This window comes from Brassica napus, chromosome A10 (genome assembly GCF_020379485.1).
Source record: "Brassica napus cultivar Da-Ae chromosome A10, Da-Ae, whole genome shotgun sequence".
In the NCBI taxonomy this organism is placed as follows: Eukaryota; Viridiplantae; Streptophyta; class Magnoliopsida; order Brassicales; family Brassicaceae; genus Brassica; species Brassica napus.
Genome location: NC_063443.1, coordinates 1,496,067 through 1,513,453, shown reverse-complemented (window position 1 = coordinate 1,513,453; position 17,387 = coordinate 1,496,067). Strand labels below are relative to the sequence as shown.

At 34.6% G+C, this 17,387-nt stretch overlaps 3 protein-coding genes and 1 long non-coding RNA gene across 4 annotated transcripts; 3 read left to right on the top strand and 1 right to left on the bottom strand.

The window, feature by feature from the left end:
- The first annotated feature begins 131 nt into the window (after positions 1 to 131).
- LOC106371019 (1-aminocyclopropane-1-carboxylate oxidase homolog 7-like) lies at positions 132 to 1,862 on the top strand. Its single transcript, XM_013811037.3, has 3 exons — positions 132 to 779; positions 1,032 to 1,353; positions 1,429 to 1,862. The coding sequence occupies exons 1-3, from the start codon at positions 286 to 288 to the stop codon at positions 1,678 to 1,680; spliced, it is 1,068 nt and encodes a 355-aa protein (XP_013666491.2). The 5' UTR covers positions 132 to 285; the 3' UTR covers positions 1,681 to 1,862.
- A 2,884-nt stretch (positions 1,863 to 4,746) lies between these two features.
- LOC106370108 (ethylene-responsive transcription factor 14) lies at positions 4,747 to 5,643 on the bottom strand. The gene is given in 2 exon segments (XM_013810177.3): positions 4,747 to 5,602; positions 5,605 to 5,643. Coding segments are annotated over 2 exon segments (558 nt in total). The 3' UTR covers positions 4,747 to 5,083.
- A 1,634-nt stretch (positions 5,644 to 7,277) lies between these two features.
- Positions 7,278 to 8,498, top strand: LOC125579357. Its single transcript, XR_007317369.1, has 2 exons — positions 7,278 to 7,421; positions 7,501 to 8,498. It is a non-coding gene; the product is annotated as an uncharacterized LOC125579357 (long non-coding RNA).
- Positions 8,499 to 14,162: 5,664 nt separating this feature from the next.
- LOC106370109 (RING-H2 finger protein ATL1-like) lies at positions 14,163 to 17,239 on the top strand. The gene has a single exon (XM_013810178.3). The coding sequence runs from the start codon at positions 15,902 to 15,904 to the stop codon at positions 17,009 to 17,011; it is 1,110 nt and encodes a 369-aa protein (XP_013665632.2). The 5' UTR covers positions 14,163 to 15,901; the 3' UTR covers positions 17,012 to 17,239.
- The last annotated feature ends 148 nt before the right edge of the window (positions 17,240 to 17,387 follow it).

Below are 17,387 nucleotides of genomic sequence, written 5' to 3'. Positions count from 1 at the left end.
ACATAAAATCTAACATATGATTTTAAAATTAAATAATATTTATTGATAAGAGATTTAATGGACTAGGTGATGGAGATGCTCTGAGTCTTGTCTTAAATATTCTGCCACGCTTCTCATATTTTGCATGATCTACTCCACGTTTCTCTTCTTCTGCTCCATCTCCTTCTTCTGATTCTTACAGTATCTGCTACATAAGCAAAAAAGCCTTTGTGGCAGATCTTAAAAAAAGTTAGTTCAAAAAAAAAAGAAGACAAGTCTTGAAAAAAGTTAAAAACAAATACAAAAATGGTGGCTGAAAACTTAATCGAATTTGAGTGCAAGTCCATCGATGAAACGAAAGCTGCAGTGCATTGTGGCCTCGTTGAACCTCAAATCACCGAGTTTACTTCAATCTTTGGCCTTCCTCCAGTGGCGTCAGATGACAAGAAACCTTCTGTCACTGCCTCAGACTTAGCAGTCCCTATCATCGATTTTGCAATGTCACGAGAAAACATTGTGGAGAAAATCAAAGAAGCTTCAGAGAAGTGGGGGATATTCCAGGTGATCAACCATGGTGTTCCTTCAAGCGTTCTTGAAGAGATCAAAGATGGAGTCGTTAGGTTTCATGAGGAAGATCCTGAGGTTAAAAAAACTTACTTCTCACGCGACTTCGCCAAGACATTTATCTACCACAATAACTTCGAACTCTACAGTTCCTCTGCTGGTAACTGGAGAGACAGCTTCGCTTGTTACATGGCTCCTAACCCTCCAAACCCTGAGGAGATCGCAATGGCTTGCAGGTAATTAATCCCGTTTAATTTGAGAATTTTTGTTCGAGTCGGCTTGTAATCTAAAACTTAATCATGTTTTCGGGGCTTGCATGTAATTTCATTTTACTTAATCTCATTTAATTTGAGAAATTTTGTTCTAGTCGGCTTGTAATCTAAGTTGATTTTATATAGATTTTAATTTGAAAAAAAAAAACATTTTACTTTGAGAAATTTTAGGCTACATTGTAAGATATAATATTGACTCTTACATCATTGGCTCAGAGATGCTATGATCGGATACTTGAAGCATGTGATGAGCTTAGGCGGTTTGATTTTTGAACTTTTATCAGAAGCTCTTGGTTTAAGAGCTGATAAGCTTAAGAGCTTAGACTGCATGAAGGGTTTGCTTATGCTCTGCCATTATTACCCTCCTTGTCCACAACCTGACCTAACTTTGGGAACAAGTAAGCATTCAGACAACACCTTTATAACCATGCTCCTTCAGGACCAAATCGGTGGTCTTCAAGTCCTTCATCAAGACTATTGGGTCGATGTCTCGCCTATCCCTGGGGCTCTTGTCATCAACATCGGAGACTTCCTGCAGGTAACGTGACACGGTAACATTTAGTTTGAGATGCGCATTGAATGAATGAGTTTCTAACTTTAATGTGTTGTGTAGTTGATGACGAACGACAAGTTCAAAAGCGTGGAGCATAGGGTGCTTGCTAACGAAGCTGGACCGAGGATTTCAGTGGCGTGTTTTTTCAGCTCGAGTGTGATTCCGAATTCAACGGTTTACGGACCGATCAAAGAGCTTCTGTCTGAAGAGAACCCTCCGAAATACAGAGAGTTTACTGTGCCTGAGTACTCAAAGGGATACATTGAGAAAGGTCTTGATGGAACGTCGTATTTATTGAATTATAAGATATGAAAAAACACTTAAAAAGAGTGCGAACGTCTTGTTTGTGTGTTTATCAGTCGCTTGCAAATGTTGTGTTAGTCTTTATCCATGTTAAGCTACTCTATTCTTGGAAACAGATTAACAGAAAGACACTCTTTATATGTTCTGTTTTGTCCTATTCAGCTATTACAAATTGTTACTCACTGTATCAACCGAAACAAATAATTTGATTTTGTCGAGTAATAACTAGTCAGAGCATCAGATTAATACATGTGTATATGGCTTCTCCTAAGTCTCATTTTCGCCAGGATCTAATCTTGTTCTCTGCTACAAGACCAACAATCTTTTTTTTTTGATAAGTAGACCAACAATCTTCCGACATGTCCGAACTCCCAGATGTTTTGTAAATTCACTCCAATTCGACCAGAAGATTCAGAGTTAGGCCTCCGCTGTGACTTCAGAAGTTACAAGATGGATGAATGTACGTTGTAGACCGCGAGGTTCAGGAAATAAGTATGAAGACAGCGTTTGTTGGTTGAGGCTTTGATTTTGATTGGTAACTTTCCGGAATGGCGGAATGGGGTATGAAACGCGATTCCACGAGTATTTTATCAATCAACAAAATATTGTGTCATGCAAAAAAAAAACACAAAAAAGCAGGTTTGCGTTTTTGCTAGCAAAAATATTAAGCAAAAATATTAAAAGAGATTCAATTAAGTGGAAAATTGAGCTTTAGTAGATTACGGCAGAAAAATTTACAAAATCAACACTTTCATATTAATAAATTATATGTCAATACTATTTTAAAATTTAAAATACATAGCAATAATTTTCTTAATGATAAATAGTTATGTTGCAAATAAAGTTGTAATAAAATTTGTATATTATTAAATATCAGTATATTATTAAAACATATTGAAAGATAAACTAGATATTTATAATAAGAATTAAAATATTTTTTAATAAATTTTAGTTATTTTCACATTCTGTAATAACTAGTTTAATTATAGATATTTTTTATTATTATAACAAACTGAATACCATATAAAATAGTTTAATATGTATTTCTACCATTCCATAAATTTTAAACTTTTCTGCGGTTTAATAATTTTTTCTGCAGCTTAACTATTTTTTTCGGTGATTCCGTGATTAAACGATAATTACCAATCGCTAACAACCACCGGTGGGTCCACACGGGACGATAACATTGAAGCAAAGCAATTAGTTAATCAAAAAAGAAAATTTTGTTCAACAATTAATCAAAATTTCTTCCTTTAAAATCGATATAAAATTTCGTCTCATTTTAATGCGCTGTTTTTTTTATGAAAATATAAAAATGCCAAAATGAAAGAAAATTGATGGACTATATAGCTCATTTTTGATGCAGTGTGTTCATTTGCTAAAAGTGAGAATGGAGAATATTTCAAAAATATGTTTTGGTCACTAAATTTAATTTTAAATATTTTTTAATATATATAATTATGAACTGTAATAGTTAGAAACTCTATTAACAGGTTTGAAGATTTTAAAATCCCTTATATATTAAAGGAGAAGCATTGTAATAAATGCATTCACACTATAATAGACACGTGGCAGCCTCACAATGATTTGATAATAAATATGCTAACGCGTTCACACTATATTCATAAATGTGCTCACACTATATACTTTGTATTTTTTAATATAAAACTCATATGCAAGGTTCCAATAAAACTTTAGATTTTTCGGTTCGAATCAAAACAAATAACGAATCAAAAACTAAACTATATATATTTTATTTTTATTATTTACCGATAAAATTGGGCAAAATATTCATAAGTTTTGATTCAATTCGTTAACCGTAACTCTACGAAGCAAATAAATTACTAAAATACAATTAAAAAAAGCAAATCACAAATACCAATATTTTTAGGAGCAATTTTCAAATTTGATCTATTATTTCATTTGCATATATATACATATAGGTACATAATTATATATATATATATATGTTATATATATTATATATAAGTTTTACAATATTTTTATGAATTCAATTTATTATATTAGGTATTAAAATTTAAAAAGTAAATAATATTTTATTTTGTAATAAAACATTATTATTAATTTTTCAATTATTTTTTAAATTTTATTTACGGATCAAATCGGATATTCTTTAAAATTCTAAATCATTTCGGATATCATAGTCACCGACTATCCAAGTGACTAAAGATTGAATCGACATGAATGCCTCCAAATACTCGGATATTCGATCTGTGTTCACCTCTATTTACGGATACAGTTGATTTTTTTATATGAAAAAAATTTACTAATGTCAAGGCCTTTTTAATTTTTAATTAGTTTTAATTTTATCTGTCATGTATTATTTAGAACAAAAATGTTATTAATATTAATTAACAATATCTTTATATATTTGTCATTTATTTTTATATACTTTTATATACACATACATGTGCACCTTGATGTGAGCACTTTATAAGTATTTACCACTACTGAAATACTATATTTTTTTTGAAGTTGAAATATTTTTTTCTTAATGCTTCTTTCACTACCGACCAAATTGTAGTGAAATGATTAGTCTTAATAATTTTCTTTTCTTTTTCTTGAACTATTATCCGTTTACAAACTATAATATGAAACCATTGGTTCGACATGACAATTATCTAAAATTTATAACATAAAAATTAACAAATAATAATAATTTTTGGTTTTTACCGAAAAACTAACAAATCAAACATTCTAACAGAAAAAAACCAAAAAATAATTTAAAACCGAACCAATATCTAGATTAAACAGATTTAATGTGTTTTTATTAAAAATAACGAAACTAATAATCACATCCCGCGCAAGGCGCGGGTTATTACCTAGTTTATAAATATTCTAGAAAGAACATTGCTACTTAGTTATAGTAATAAACATCATTATGTACATTCTCCTGTTAATGGTTGTTCTGGCATTGAGGTCTCAACTTACCAATCTTAGTTTTTGAACCTTCCATGGCTGACAAAAAAAAATCACTGGTTTAAGTTTGGTCATAAATATTTCAAACCTTATACAAACCAAAATATTAAAACAATGGTTTAACCTCATTTAGATGAATCACATGAAATTACAGTGATATCAAAACATATAGCTTACACAATATAAAACATAATGTTACATATAATCATTTTATTCAAATGGTGATTATTACATTCTCAAAACTAATTACAGAAGGACACAGCCGCTTGAATTTTAAAGTTCTAGACATTAAAATGACCCGCTTAAAGAATCTTATTCGTTATAGAAATCGATTGACATTACAGTTTATTTGCCAATAAATATTTTTTTTTGATAATAAAGCTAGCTTCTTACGATTGGGATTGATTGTTTTCGTTATAGATGGGAATGTCTGTCACGTAACTTCCAACGTATTACGATTGCATTCCCTTTATTAATGCCTCTTACCCATGTTAATGTTATTATTCTTGTTGTAGTTCTCTCCATATTCAAGTAGTTCCTCCAAAACACTGTCGTCCAAGTACTCAAACTCAAAAACTTGCCTCGACGAGGAAGTGTTTGCCGCAGTGGCTGCAGAGTTAGATGAAGATCCGCTTCCCATATTGTACTCATGAGGGAAGTTGAGAATTGCGGCTTTGCCTCTCATTGAATAGGCGGCTCGGTCATAGGCTCGAGCCGCGTCTTCCGCGGTGTCAAACGTCCCTAGCCACACACGCTCGCCGTGCTTTCTAGAATCTCTTATTTCCGCTGCATATTTTCCCCAAGGCCGTCTCCTTACTCCCCGAAACTTCCCTTGCTCGGCTCCTCCTCCACCACCGCTCCGACCTCCTTGATCCATGTATATATATGCGTGGTGTACTTTGTGCGTGAGAAGAGAAATAAAGGCAAAGTGAGTAAGAAGAAGAAACGGAATCAAGTTTGAGCGTATGTTTCTTTTTTTTTTGTCTTTGTGTATGTTTTATTTCAATATGCATGAGTTAAATGAGATTTCATTTGGGGAATTTATAGGGATGGAAATAAAGTGGGTCCATTAACCTAATATTCGAATATCAAAGCCTCCACTTATCAAATCTTACATTTATTCTTATTCCATTTTCTTTCAAAATCTATGTTCCTTATATAATAAATTTTCCTTAGAGCTATTGGTTGTTTTATGAATTCAATATATTTGGCCTCTGCTACTAGCATCTTGTTATTTATTTGGAAATATAGTGAAAAGGCTAACCATTGCATTTACAGGTCAAAGAACTACAAATCTATAAAATTTGTTAAATGTAATGGACATGGTCAAAATCATAATATAGGAATTTTTTTTTTTTTGAAGCACTACATATAGGAAAATTAAAACACGTTTTTTGTTATATCCATATCAAGTTATTGATTACTTCGATGTGTTTATGTATATGAGTCTACGATATTCGTGAGTTAATTTCTTACGTAGCGATATATTGTTATATATAGAATTATAAGGGTCTGTCTATTTTAATGAATCATTTATCTATCTTTTTGGAGAAGTTATAGTTTAAGTTAAAAAGCATTTTTTAAGAAGCAGATTAAATACCATATTGTTTGATATAATAATAATACTAAGGGACAGTCTAATTTAATAAACAAGTGTGATGATTCATAATCATACCTAATAGAGAAACAAATCTCTAAAACACATACCGATAAATCATGTATTGTTGTTTTGGAAATTGGAATGTTAACATCTTAAACACTCGCATTTTCTAATAATCCGCATGCAGTTAGACGAGGAACTGATGTTTAGATTCAAATTTTATTCGACAAGAGATAGCAGTCCAGATCGTTTAATTCAAACTAACGTCTCCAAAAAGTAAGAGAAACTCTATTAATTTGAAAGTCCCTTAATATTATATATTAAACAATATCATATGATATTTTTGGCAACGGGAATGGAATTTTTGTTACCAAAAGTATGGTGTGCAACTGAGAGTCATAGTTGATGTGTGGGAATATGTCTGACTTCTGTAGTGCCCACGTGGGTTGACTCTTAAAACTGACTCAAAAGTTTCCCTTGGATCATACTATCAGTTTATACTTTATACTCTTTAACACTAAATACGCCTAGGGGTGGGGATCTAAGTTCTTTGACATGACTACATTTTGGAGAGTTTTCACATCAATTTATCTTCTTTTTAATATCTTCAAGTTTACGAACATATGTATTAGCCAACCAAGAAAACGTTTACGAATATATTGGACTAAAATGTTTTTTTCTTTTTTACTCAATTGGAGTATAAGTTATAAGAGCACCCCCATTAGTGAACTTATGGGGAAGTTCACACGGATTTCAAAACAAAAAGTATTAAAATAAAGAATAGTGATGAACTTGTCTCTCTTCACCTCTTCCTAGTGAACCTGGTTCATCACTGTAGCGCAGGGCCTCACGGCACGTGGCGGCCCGCGATTGGTCCGAAAAAATAATTTTTTTTTTTTTGAAAAAACAAAAATCAAACCAAAAAAAAATATAATAAAAAAATACTTTGTGAACCCCTTTCATGGGGTTCACTAATGGGGGTGCTCTAAAACTTATTTTTAATCGTCTAAACTTGTTTATGAAACTTCAACGACTCTGATCAGCGTTTGTCACTACTTTTTTTTTTGGTAAAATGTTAAATTTTATACCAATTTTAAAATTTTTGACAGAAATTACAGAGGAAACAAAGAGAACAGAGTAACCAAAATCTAAAAACTAGGACTAAGTAACAACAGAAACCAAAAGATGGACATAATCGACAAGAACACATGTAAGCAGCCTAGAAGATTCAATATGTAGAAACACCGATTCCAAACTTAAAAGCTTGGACATTTGTGTTGTTGCCACAGATCTAAAGATCTAGAGTCCTCATCGTCGTTGCCACGAGCACCACCACCCAAGGCTGCCCTCAAAACCTCGAACACGGGTAGAGCCTACAGCTTCTCCGAAGACTAACACAAAAACGAAAAAACTTCAAACGAACAAGTTATAACCAGCGGCACGGGAGCTTCTACGGGCAGTCAGAGAAGCCGCCTCCGACCACATCCTCAAGCTATAGTAGCCTCGAGAATCATCTCCCACGGATGCAACAAAGTCGCCAAAGCCAAATCGCCGCCTCTATTCCACACTGTCACCACCATCGCTTCAATGGAACAAATCAAAGCCGAAGATGAACCACTTCTGAACCTGTGAAACCAAGCCAAAAACACATACAACGCAAGAAACGGAAGGAGCCACACCGGAACTTAAAGATCTGAGAAATCTCTGAGAGTAAACACCAAAGGCGGATCTCTGAAATCCACCTCCGTTGAAGCACCACCACCAGTCGTCACCGGAGAGAGCTCTCGCAGAGGAGCCCAAACTCAACACTTCCGTCCTAACCGCACCATGAAGGAGAGCAACACGCATCAGAGACAGATGCCACCTAACCGAGGTGAAACCGGAAGCCCTTTCCACCGCATCTGACTGGTAGTGAGAGCAGTCCTCAAACCCTCAACAACCGAGAAAGAGCAGAGAGAGCAAGCGACGTCACCATCTCATCCCGCAAGAGGACAAGAGATGAGACCAGCAGAGGAAGCAAAACCACCGAAGAAACGACGCCACACGTTCACACCGGCTAGATCTGCTGCAACCACCACCGGGAAGTCTGACTCAAGTCCGAGATCTCTCATCTTCTCTACTAAAACTGAACAAGTAGAGAAGAAAGCCGATGAAAGAAATAAAGGAAAGGAAGCCTCTCCGGACGGAGGCACGGAGGCCAACCGCCGGAGAAACGGAACTTCAAAAAGCTTGAAACTTTTGTGGCGGCGGCTGGTTGGGAGAGAAAAAAAATAGGGCGACCTCTTTTGTCTTATCAGGCTTGAATGACTTGAATGTTATTTTTCCGTTTGTCACTACTTTGTGCCAATGGACATATTCAATTGTTGAAGGGACCCCCAAACTAAGTAATACTGGGGTCTAAAGTGTCTACTTGGTCTTAGTATTGACTGATACCTCAATCCATATATATAAATGTGAGTATCGGGCTGGTTTGTAATTTAAATATTATGTTCACATTGGGGATTTTTTTTGTTTTCCATTGTATATTAGATCATTTGTATTTGTAAATTGTGAACGCAAATACAAAGGTATTCGCAATTTGATTTGATACTAAGCATATCAAGCTTGCATGCGAACAGTTTACAAAAATATAGTTCGAAATAGTAATTAACTTATCAGCTTTATATTAACAAAATATGTAAATATAAATACAGAATCAAAAGAATTATCAAATTATAATCAAAGTATTTTCAATCGCTTTGTAAATAGTGATAGCTAGTTGCTAACTGATAATATTGTAGAATTTAATTTAACACATTTTGGACGTTGCATGAACGTGGATTTGAATTCGAGTAGTGGTATATATATGTTTTGGCCGAACTAACTTAAATGTCATCAATCAAATTAAATGTTCCAAAATTTCGAGCATCATTTTACAAAAGAAAATAACAATTTTGCCATGATCCTCCCTGAGTCGGTCATGAACCCAAACAGGTGACACTTGAACTTACGGCCTTAGACAAAGGAATGGACGAGAATAGTGAATTTTTTATTATTCCTTTTAACTTAGAATATATGTTTTTTATGATTTTTTAACATTTCTTAACATTTAAAGAATAATAGACTGCAATTATAGAAAATAATAAATTTTCTTTTTATTTTATTCTTTCTTCATTTCTTTCTTTTTTATTTCTCATATTCCTTAAGGCTACCAGTTAGAGTGTAATAATTTCCGAAGTAAAATGCTCAACCATTCTTTTTATATTTAAACACGCCAATGAACATACTCTCTTTTTGTGGTTTTTACATTTTCATGGCCATCTGCGTATAACAACTTGATCTACATAATCTTTCTATTTGGTTACTAAACTAGCATATCAATTTCTACAAACAAAAATCCACAACGTAGAATATCTTACTCTAGAATCTGAATTTTATAACTACATACAGACATCTTTGAGCCAACATATATTAGCTTCTATAGTTAGCCAGGTCCACAAAAACTCAAAAGTTCCATCAAATGAACAATGTGTGTCGCTGTCAATAAGAAACTTCTACGATTGAATTCGTATAAATGAACATTACATATGTAGTATCTTTCATCTGTTAATCGACTCGATTACTTTACTGACACTATTATTATTAAGATATATATCCCACATCAAAAATTCTAAAAAATATTAATTAATATATAAAGGGTTAAGGTCAATCTATTAATTATCAATTGATTTTAAGCTCATAATTAATCTGAATCTAACAATTATCCAAATCGAACTATAAAAACCTATTAACCTATTTGTCACGTGTGGTTTTCTAATGATTCATGCATCCTTCTAATTTAATTAGGATCAAAATATCTGTAGTTAATTAACGATAAGTCAGTTGTAAAAAGACGATATATGTCCAATGTATCTAGATGATGGTTAATTCATTATCATAGTCATAAAGTAGATGTACTACTTCTTGTAGCTTTCTTTTTGCTTCTTTAGAAATATATATTAAACCTATTAGTTAGCCCTTTTTGGCTGCTAGTCGTGGATTCGATCTTTTATGTGTCCGTACAGAGGTTCATTTCCCTTTCATCACATTATAGAATATTGTTTTTTTTTTCATTTTCTTTTTGTTCAACTATAGAATATTGTTTACAAGTCTTTTTTTATGTCGTTTAAATCTGACTTGTCTCTGACTTTGAATCCGTCCACGGTAAATACTGTATAATATAACAAACTGATAAATACACTAAAGGATCATATGTCAATTATTTTTTTGTATATATTTTTTTTATATGTCAATTATTGTTTACAAAATAAATAAATTTATTAATTTATTGCATGTGCTGTAAGTAAAGATTTTGTGGGTGTTTCGATCATACTGTTGTTTTTATAATTAACCTAAGTGAAAAATATGAAATTTGAAACTGAAGTTCATTCTTTTTGTAGATTAGTAATCCTGATAAAAAAAAATTGTGGTTACGATTGAAGCAGAATCAGAATCTCTTTTGTTGTCGCCATTACGACTAGTGTAAAGGACTCGAGGTTGGGGACAACATATAGCTAGTCTTGTTACGTCTTCGTGCATGAACCAACTAATTGAATATCAATATTATAATTTATTATTGGGAGAATCGATCTATATAATCGGCAATGTACATCCATGACGAAGAGATACACCTAAGCAAAAGTTAAAGTAATTAACAATTGAACATATACCCTAACAGACAGAAGAAGCTTCTTAAGTTCAAAATATCATTCGAAATAGTTAACTGATGAACATCATTCGAAATTTTCTTTGGAGAAGCAAAGTTAAATTATCAAAAAACTCATCATATAGAATTAGCCTGATTGCTAACAAGATTTAAATATCTGTTAAATTTCATAAATATTTTAAATCTTAATTATAAATTCATAGTTTTTTATTATCTATTTTTATAATCTATACTAAACAAAATTCAAAAAATACAATTGATGTTTTGAAATTTACAATTAATCATTATTAATTAAAAATATATATTGAAAATACAAAAATATATTTATTTTTTTTGAAATATTTATTTTTCTAAAATATGCATCTTTTTGAAACAGATAGAATATTCATTATGTCATTTTCTGATATTTTGAAAACAAAAAAAAACTGTATGTTAGATGCATAATCTTTTGTGCAAGTGTAAATTGGTCTTTCTCTAGAAAAAAAAATGTGTCTCAACAAACTGAGAATATTAATACGTTTTCACTTTTCATAATCTGGTGTGGACCGTGTGGTGGTAAATCCATATAACAACTGATACGCATATGACATCTTAAAAAATTCTTGGAACGTATTTGAAATTTAATGACCAAGCCCAAGTTAATCATGACCCACATGGTCCACGCACGTTACCCAATTGGGTCTATTAATAAGGAAGAATGAAAGGAGAAAGAGAAACAGATAACCCCAATGGGTTTATAAATTATAAATCCATTTTCACATATTTTAAATCATAAATGATTAATAAAGCCATTTTAACGCATTTCCCCTATGGATAGAAACAGGCAAACAGCTAATCTCAATTGTTCTTTTTACTCTCTTAGACACAAACTATAGAATAAGTATATACGTCTACTGCGAGTTCTTCTCGGAGACAAGTATGGTCTGACCAGGCCCGGCCCAGCATTATTTAATGCCTGAAGCAAAAAATAATTGGTGCCCACATATTACATGCGCTTCGTTCGAACCCGACACCCTTTGGACCCATAAACAAGGAAAAAACCACTAAACTACGAGAAACTTTTTGAAAATAATGCCCTTAAAAGTTAAATAAACCGTGGCGCCTAAAGCACAAGCTTCACATGTTTTAGATTAGGGCCGGCACTGGGTCTGACGCACTCACGTGATCGACCAAGCATCACGTGCTGCTGATCCATCCCCCACCGTTGCAGCGTTGCTGTCCTGTCTCAGTGTCCACGTTGCACGTGCTGATGACTACTCGTGACCGCAGTCTCTAGTCAAAGTCAACTGTTACTTGCTGCTGTTACAGTCGAACAATCAAGTATGAAATGTTTATCCTTTTGTTAGGGTTCCCAAAGGGTTTATATTCCGTGAATATTTTTTTTGACTGACGGCATCTTAAAGAATATTTTGACCCTTTTTAAGCCTTGAGTTACAGGAAATATTTTCGAAGGATGAGAGAACTAAATTCCCCTTTCTTTTTTTTTTAGGCTAAAATACAAGAGATATGTTCCGTAAATAAAATTTTACTAAAAATGTTTTTGTTTTGTTTTGAAATTAAAGCTTGTCACATAAAATCTGAAATGTGAACAAACAACCAGATCTCTTTTTCCAGCTAGCTCCGGCGTCGGAGGCTCCCTTTCTCCTCCTTATCTCCTTTTTCCTTTGCTCCTTCAGCCTCTCTTCTCCCTTGTGGCGATATGTACGGATCTCTGGTGGTAGTTTTTCTCGGCGGTGGTCTCGATCTGCTCCGGGGGGAGAGGGATTCGCCGGTTTCCACTGTCCTCTGGAGATCTGACGAGCCAGTAAGGGGTTGGTGCGTTGAAGTAGTCGGCGTTTCTAGGGTGAAGTTTCACCAGATCTGTTTTTCAAGTTTTTAGATCTGGTTTTGTCTTCGGGTTTGGAGGCGCGTGTGGTCGTGGTCGAGTCTCTCCTCTGTTCTCTGTCTCTGTTTTTATCATCCGAAGGTTCTCTTCGTCGTGGATTGGAGTTGAAGCCGTCTCTTTCCACCACGGCTCGGCGTCTTGTCGTGGTTGTGAGGGTCGTTTCTGCTCAGGTTAGGCTTCGGGTTAGACCCGACGGCGCGTGCACGGAGTTGAGGTGGTTGTGTAGCTATCTTTTCCTCTGTGGTTTGCGTGTGCAATCTAAGATTAGTGTGGCGCACTGTCGTCTATGGCTGTAGCGTCTGCTTCTTCGGCGACTGCTCTCTCCTTCTTCGCCAGTCGCACTAGCCTCTCTCTCTTGCTTGTACCTTTACGGAGGTTATGAGCCTTCAGTTCCAGCTTCTTCTGGGTTGCTCGCCTTGTGGTGGTGCTCCAGTGGTGGCGCAGCAGAGAGACCGAGGCAGGTTCTCTGTCTTCGGGGTAAAGCGTCGGTATGAGGGTTCTTCGGAGTCTTTGGATCCTATGTCCCGCGTGTGAGATTTGCTTGGAATTACGGTCATCCCAGTACCTGCTTGGCCTCTTGGTTGACTAGGTAGACCGTGTCCCTTCTCTTTTGCAGGTTCTGATGGTTGAGGGTTGGTGTTGCTTCCTGCCAGCCCGTGTTCCTGAAGGCGTGGTGTTCCTGTAGTCGGCTGCTGGGTTGGTGGTTTGCAGCGGTTCTTGGACTCTCCTCCTTCTGAATAAAGCTCGATCTTTGTCTGGTACGGGTGTTACTGGTCTCGGACCTTGCTGTTTGTGCGTGTTGGAAGCAGATTAGGAGGTCATACGCAAGCTGTTCTTGGTTGGACCTTATCTCAAAGAGCTGTTCATCGGGTACGCCAATTTCTACCGGGCTCAGACTCTCGTATTCACTATGGTCCCTCTTTTTGCAGCAAGCGTGTTGTGCCGATTTTGTTGTGTCCTCTGTAGGGCAGTAATGTATGTTGTATCTGTCCCTGTATAGCTTAGTTAGAGTTCTGTTTAGTTGCATTTCAATTCTCCGCTTCTTGTCTTCTATGTAATTCTGTCAAAAATTTTAAAAATTGGTAATAAATCTTAACATTTTTATCAAAAAAAAAAGCTTGTCACATAAAATAGTTTACTAAGAATGTTTCATGGAGCATATTAAATCTATAGCTAAAATCAAATTCGTATGCCTACTAATCAATTTCGTAACTGAAATAACATACTTATATCATATTTGTAAAGTCAATACAATGTAAATATAAGTTCCACCATGTTAGGTAGTATTTGTCTATTTGTAAATTTGTAACCATAGATCTGAATCTTTTGTCGATTTGCGATTTCATATTTCCCACTACATTTTCTGACAATTGTGATTTTCTTCGGGAGGGCAACTAATAAAAATGTCTCGTTTTCTTCATCAAAACAAGTTTTATTCAAGGGACAACAATCATCAATTATTTATTTTTCGAAAAAACAATCATCAATTATATTTCAAAATTAATTTCCACTAGGACTAGGGTTTTGTCTCCGTTGTGGGCACGTTTTCCTTTTATAGTGTTATCCTTTTATAGTGTTAGAAAATTTTGAGAAATAATAATTACATACTCCCTCCAACCTTCCGTTCCTAAAAAATTCATATTTTAGAATTTTCACATTTTTTAATAAAACATATTAAAACTTAGCTATATAGTTTTTGTAATTTTAAATTTCCTATATTTTTAAACCAATAAAATTTTAAGAAATACAATTAATATTCTTGAACTTCACAATTTTTCATTAATAGTTGACAAAAATTATATTAGCAATATAAAATTTGTATCTTTTTTAAACAAAATTTTTCTCAAAAATATAGATTTTCTGTGAACGGATAAAGTAGTTTCTTACGAAAATATATATATCCCTGTCCATGCAAAAAGTGGATTATCCACCTTTAACAACACCAACAAAGTCATTATACACAACTTAAACCTTTTCTTTTTGGTATGGATGTTAAGTACACAACTTATATGATAATGCAACTGTGTCAACAACATTACTGAAGCCGAAGCTATAGTCAAAAGAATTGTATGAGATATTGTGCCGAGGGTCTGTATTTTGCATTATTACTATTACTATTTTGCTGGAGATGTTACATTATTGATAACAATATTTTAATATAACACGAAACTGCATTTCTCACCGAACCTGTTCTGTGACCTGTCGTGAGCCAAACTCGTCAAACATACATACATACACGACAGAATAAGGAAACATGGTCTTCCTTACCTTGTCCTTTTTATATTGTCTGCCAGTGTCATTTCTTTTTCTCAGTTTATATAGATCTAAATTAGATTACGAAATAAAAAAATCAAAGCAAAAAACTTTGAGTTCTTGCGGTGGATTTGACTTTTCTTCTCATTCTTATATTTTTTTCCTTCACGGTAGTTTACAAAAATAGAAACCATGTAAATTATGTTAATCAAAGTCTCAATAATTATTCCAAAAAATAATCAATTTAATTAGCAACCGACAAGCAGGGTTAGCTGGAGTTTACAGATGCTGATATCTGGGAAAATGGTGCCACAAGATTAGTGAATTATCGAAGTTTATCATCACCACATATGAGTTGAGTAATCTACAAGGACAGACAAAACTTTCACTATCAGAAGAAGATCCAAATAAATTATAATCAAAATGTAGATTAAGTGAGTCCACTTGTGATAAGTAAGACTTTCTTCTTATTGATTTCCTCACTAAAAAGTACAGAAGAAATGTCTAGATAAAGAAATCTTACAGCAAACAAGTCACATAGATCGAGAAAAATCAAAACTAATAAAAGATTCACAAAGATGATGATAACTTAAATAAATATATTAAGAGCCTCTGAAATCTCACCAACTCCTTCTCTGTCTCTTCCAACTCATTTATTCAAATCTCTGTTTTTCTTCTCTACCACTCTCTGGTCTTTCACTTACACACGCATGTACGTATATAAACACACACACAAACTCTCAAGCTTCTTGATTAGATTCATAATATAAAAAAATTACTTGATTCTTGATTTTTTTTCTATCAACATTGCCCTCACATCCCAAAGGGTTGGTTTTATATATCTTTCCAAAAATAAATTTCTAGTCAAATGGATCTAACGGACCGTCGCAACCCTTTCAACAACCTGGCGTATCCGCCGCCGCCACCGCCCTCAACTACCTTCACAAGCCATATTTTCCCACGAGGAAGCTCTTCCGGCACGACATTCCCCATCCTCGCCGTCGCAGTGATCGGAATCTTAGCCACTGCGTTACTTCTTGTAAGTTACTACATCTTTGTCATAAAATGCTGTCTTAACTGGCACCAAATCGACATCTTCCGCCGCCGCAGACGAAGCAGTGATCAGAACCCTCTAATGATATACACTCCTCACGAGCTAAACCGAGGTCTAGACGAATCCGCCATCAGAGCTATCCCAATCTTCAAGTTCAAGAAGAGAGACGTTGCTCCAGGAGGTGAAGATCAGAACAAGAGCTCACAAGAATGCTCTGTTTGCTTAAACGAGTTTCAAGAAGACGAGAAGCTGAGGATTATTCCAAACTGTTGCCACGTGTTCCACATTGATTGTATCGATATTTGGCTTCAGAGCAACGCGAACTGTCCATTGTGTAGAACCAGCGTTTCTTGGGACGCAAGTTTCTCTCTTGACCTAATCTCTGCCCCAGAGGATAATCCTTCTCCTCCTCGTAGTAACAGGAGTCTTGAACCCGGTGAGGTTGTAAGAGGCGACGATGACTTCCTAGTGATCGAGCTTGGGGCAAGTAATGGTGATAACAGACAAAGCGTGAGAAACAGAGACTTTCTTGCGGAAGAAGAAAGAGCTACCTCGGACGAGGTGTTGATCAGTCCTTCCCCTAGAAGGTTCGATCATCGTGCAATGCATAATAAAGAGAGAATATTTCGTAAGGTGATTAGTAAAGGAGACGAGTGCATCAATACTCGTGGCAATGATAATCAGTTCGGTGAGATTCAGCCCATAAGAAGATCGATCTCGATGGATTCTTCAGTGGATCGCCAGCTGTATCTGGAGCTTCAAGAGGTGATTGGTCGGAATACTGAGAAGTTTCCAATGGTGGTCGGAGATGTTGGAGGTTGTAGCGGTAGTGGTGGTGGTGGTAATAACAGAGTGATGAAGAGATGTTTCTTCTCTTTTGGAAGTAGTAGAGGTTCTAGAAGTTCCTCAATACTGCCTGTTTAGTTGAAACCCATAATGTCGCTCTTTTTTTTTTTTTTTTTAAATCTCGTTATGTGAATTTTTTAATTAATTTTTATATTTAGAGGTGGATTTATTCAAATTATTTTGGAGGGTGAGGTACGAGAGAAATCAGTGTGTGCATTGTTTATATAAGTCAAAGGAGTTAATGAGTTTGAATAGTATCATCCAAAATTCGAAATAGTAAGTGAATAGTATTATTTTTTGTTTCAATAGTTTTCTCCTATTATTAAATGTAGCAAGGAAACATAATAAAAGTCACACCTACAGGAGGAACCGAAAAAAGCATGACCTAAGTTATTTCATCAACCGTTTCAAACACTATCCATATATTTAAAGAAAATCTTCATAAAATTTGCAA

Bases quoted from the DNA above. Each gene is read 5' to 3' on its own strand.
- LOC106370109 (XM_013810178.3), top strand. From the start codon at position 15,902: ATGGATCTAACGGACCGTCGCAACCCTTTCAACAACCTGGCGTATCCG.
- LOC106371019 (XM_013811037.3), top strand. From the start codon at position 286: ATGGTGGCTGAAAACTTAATCGAATTTGAGTGCAAGTCCATCGATGAA. The intron at 780-1,031 runs GTAATTAATCCC...TCATTGGCTCAG, and splicing joins GAGATCGCAATGGCTTGCAG to AGATGCTATGATCGGATACT. The intron at 1,354-1,428 runs GTAACGTGACAC...TGTGTTGTGTAG, and splicing joins ACATCGGAGACTTCCTGCAG to TTGATGACGAACGACAAGTT.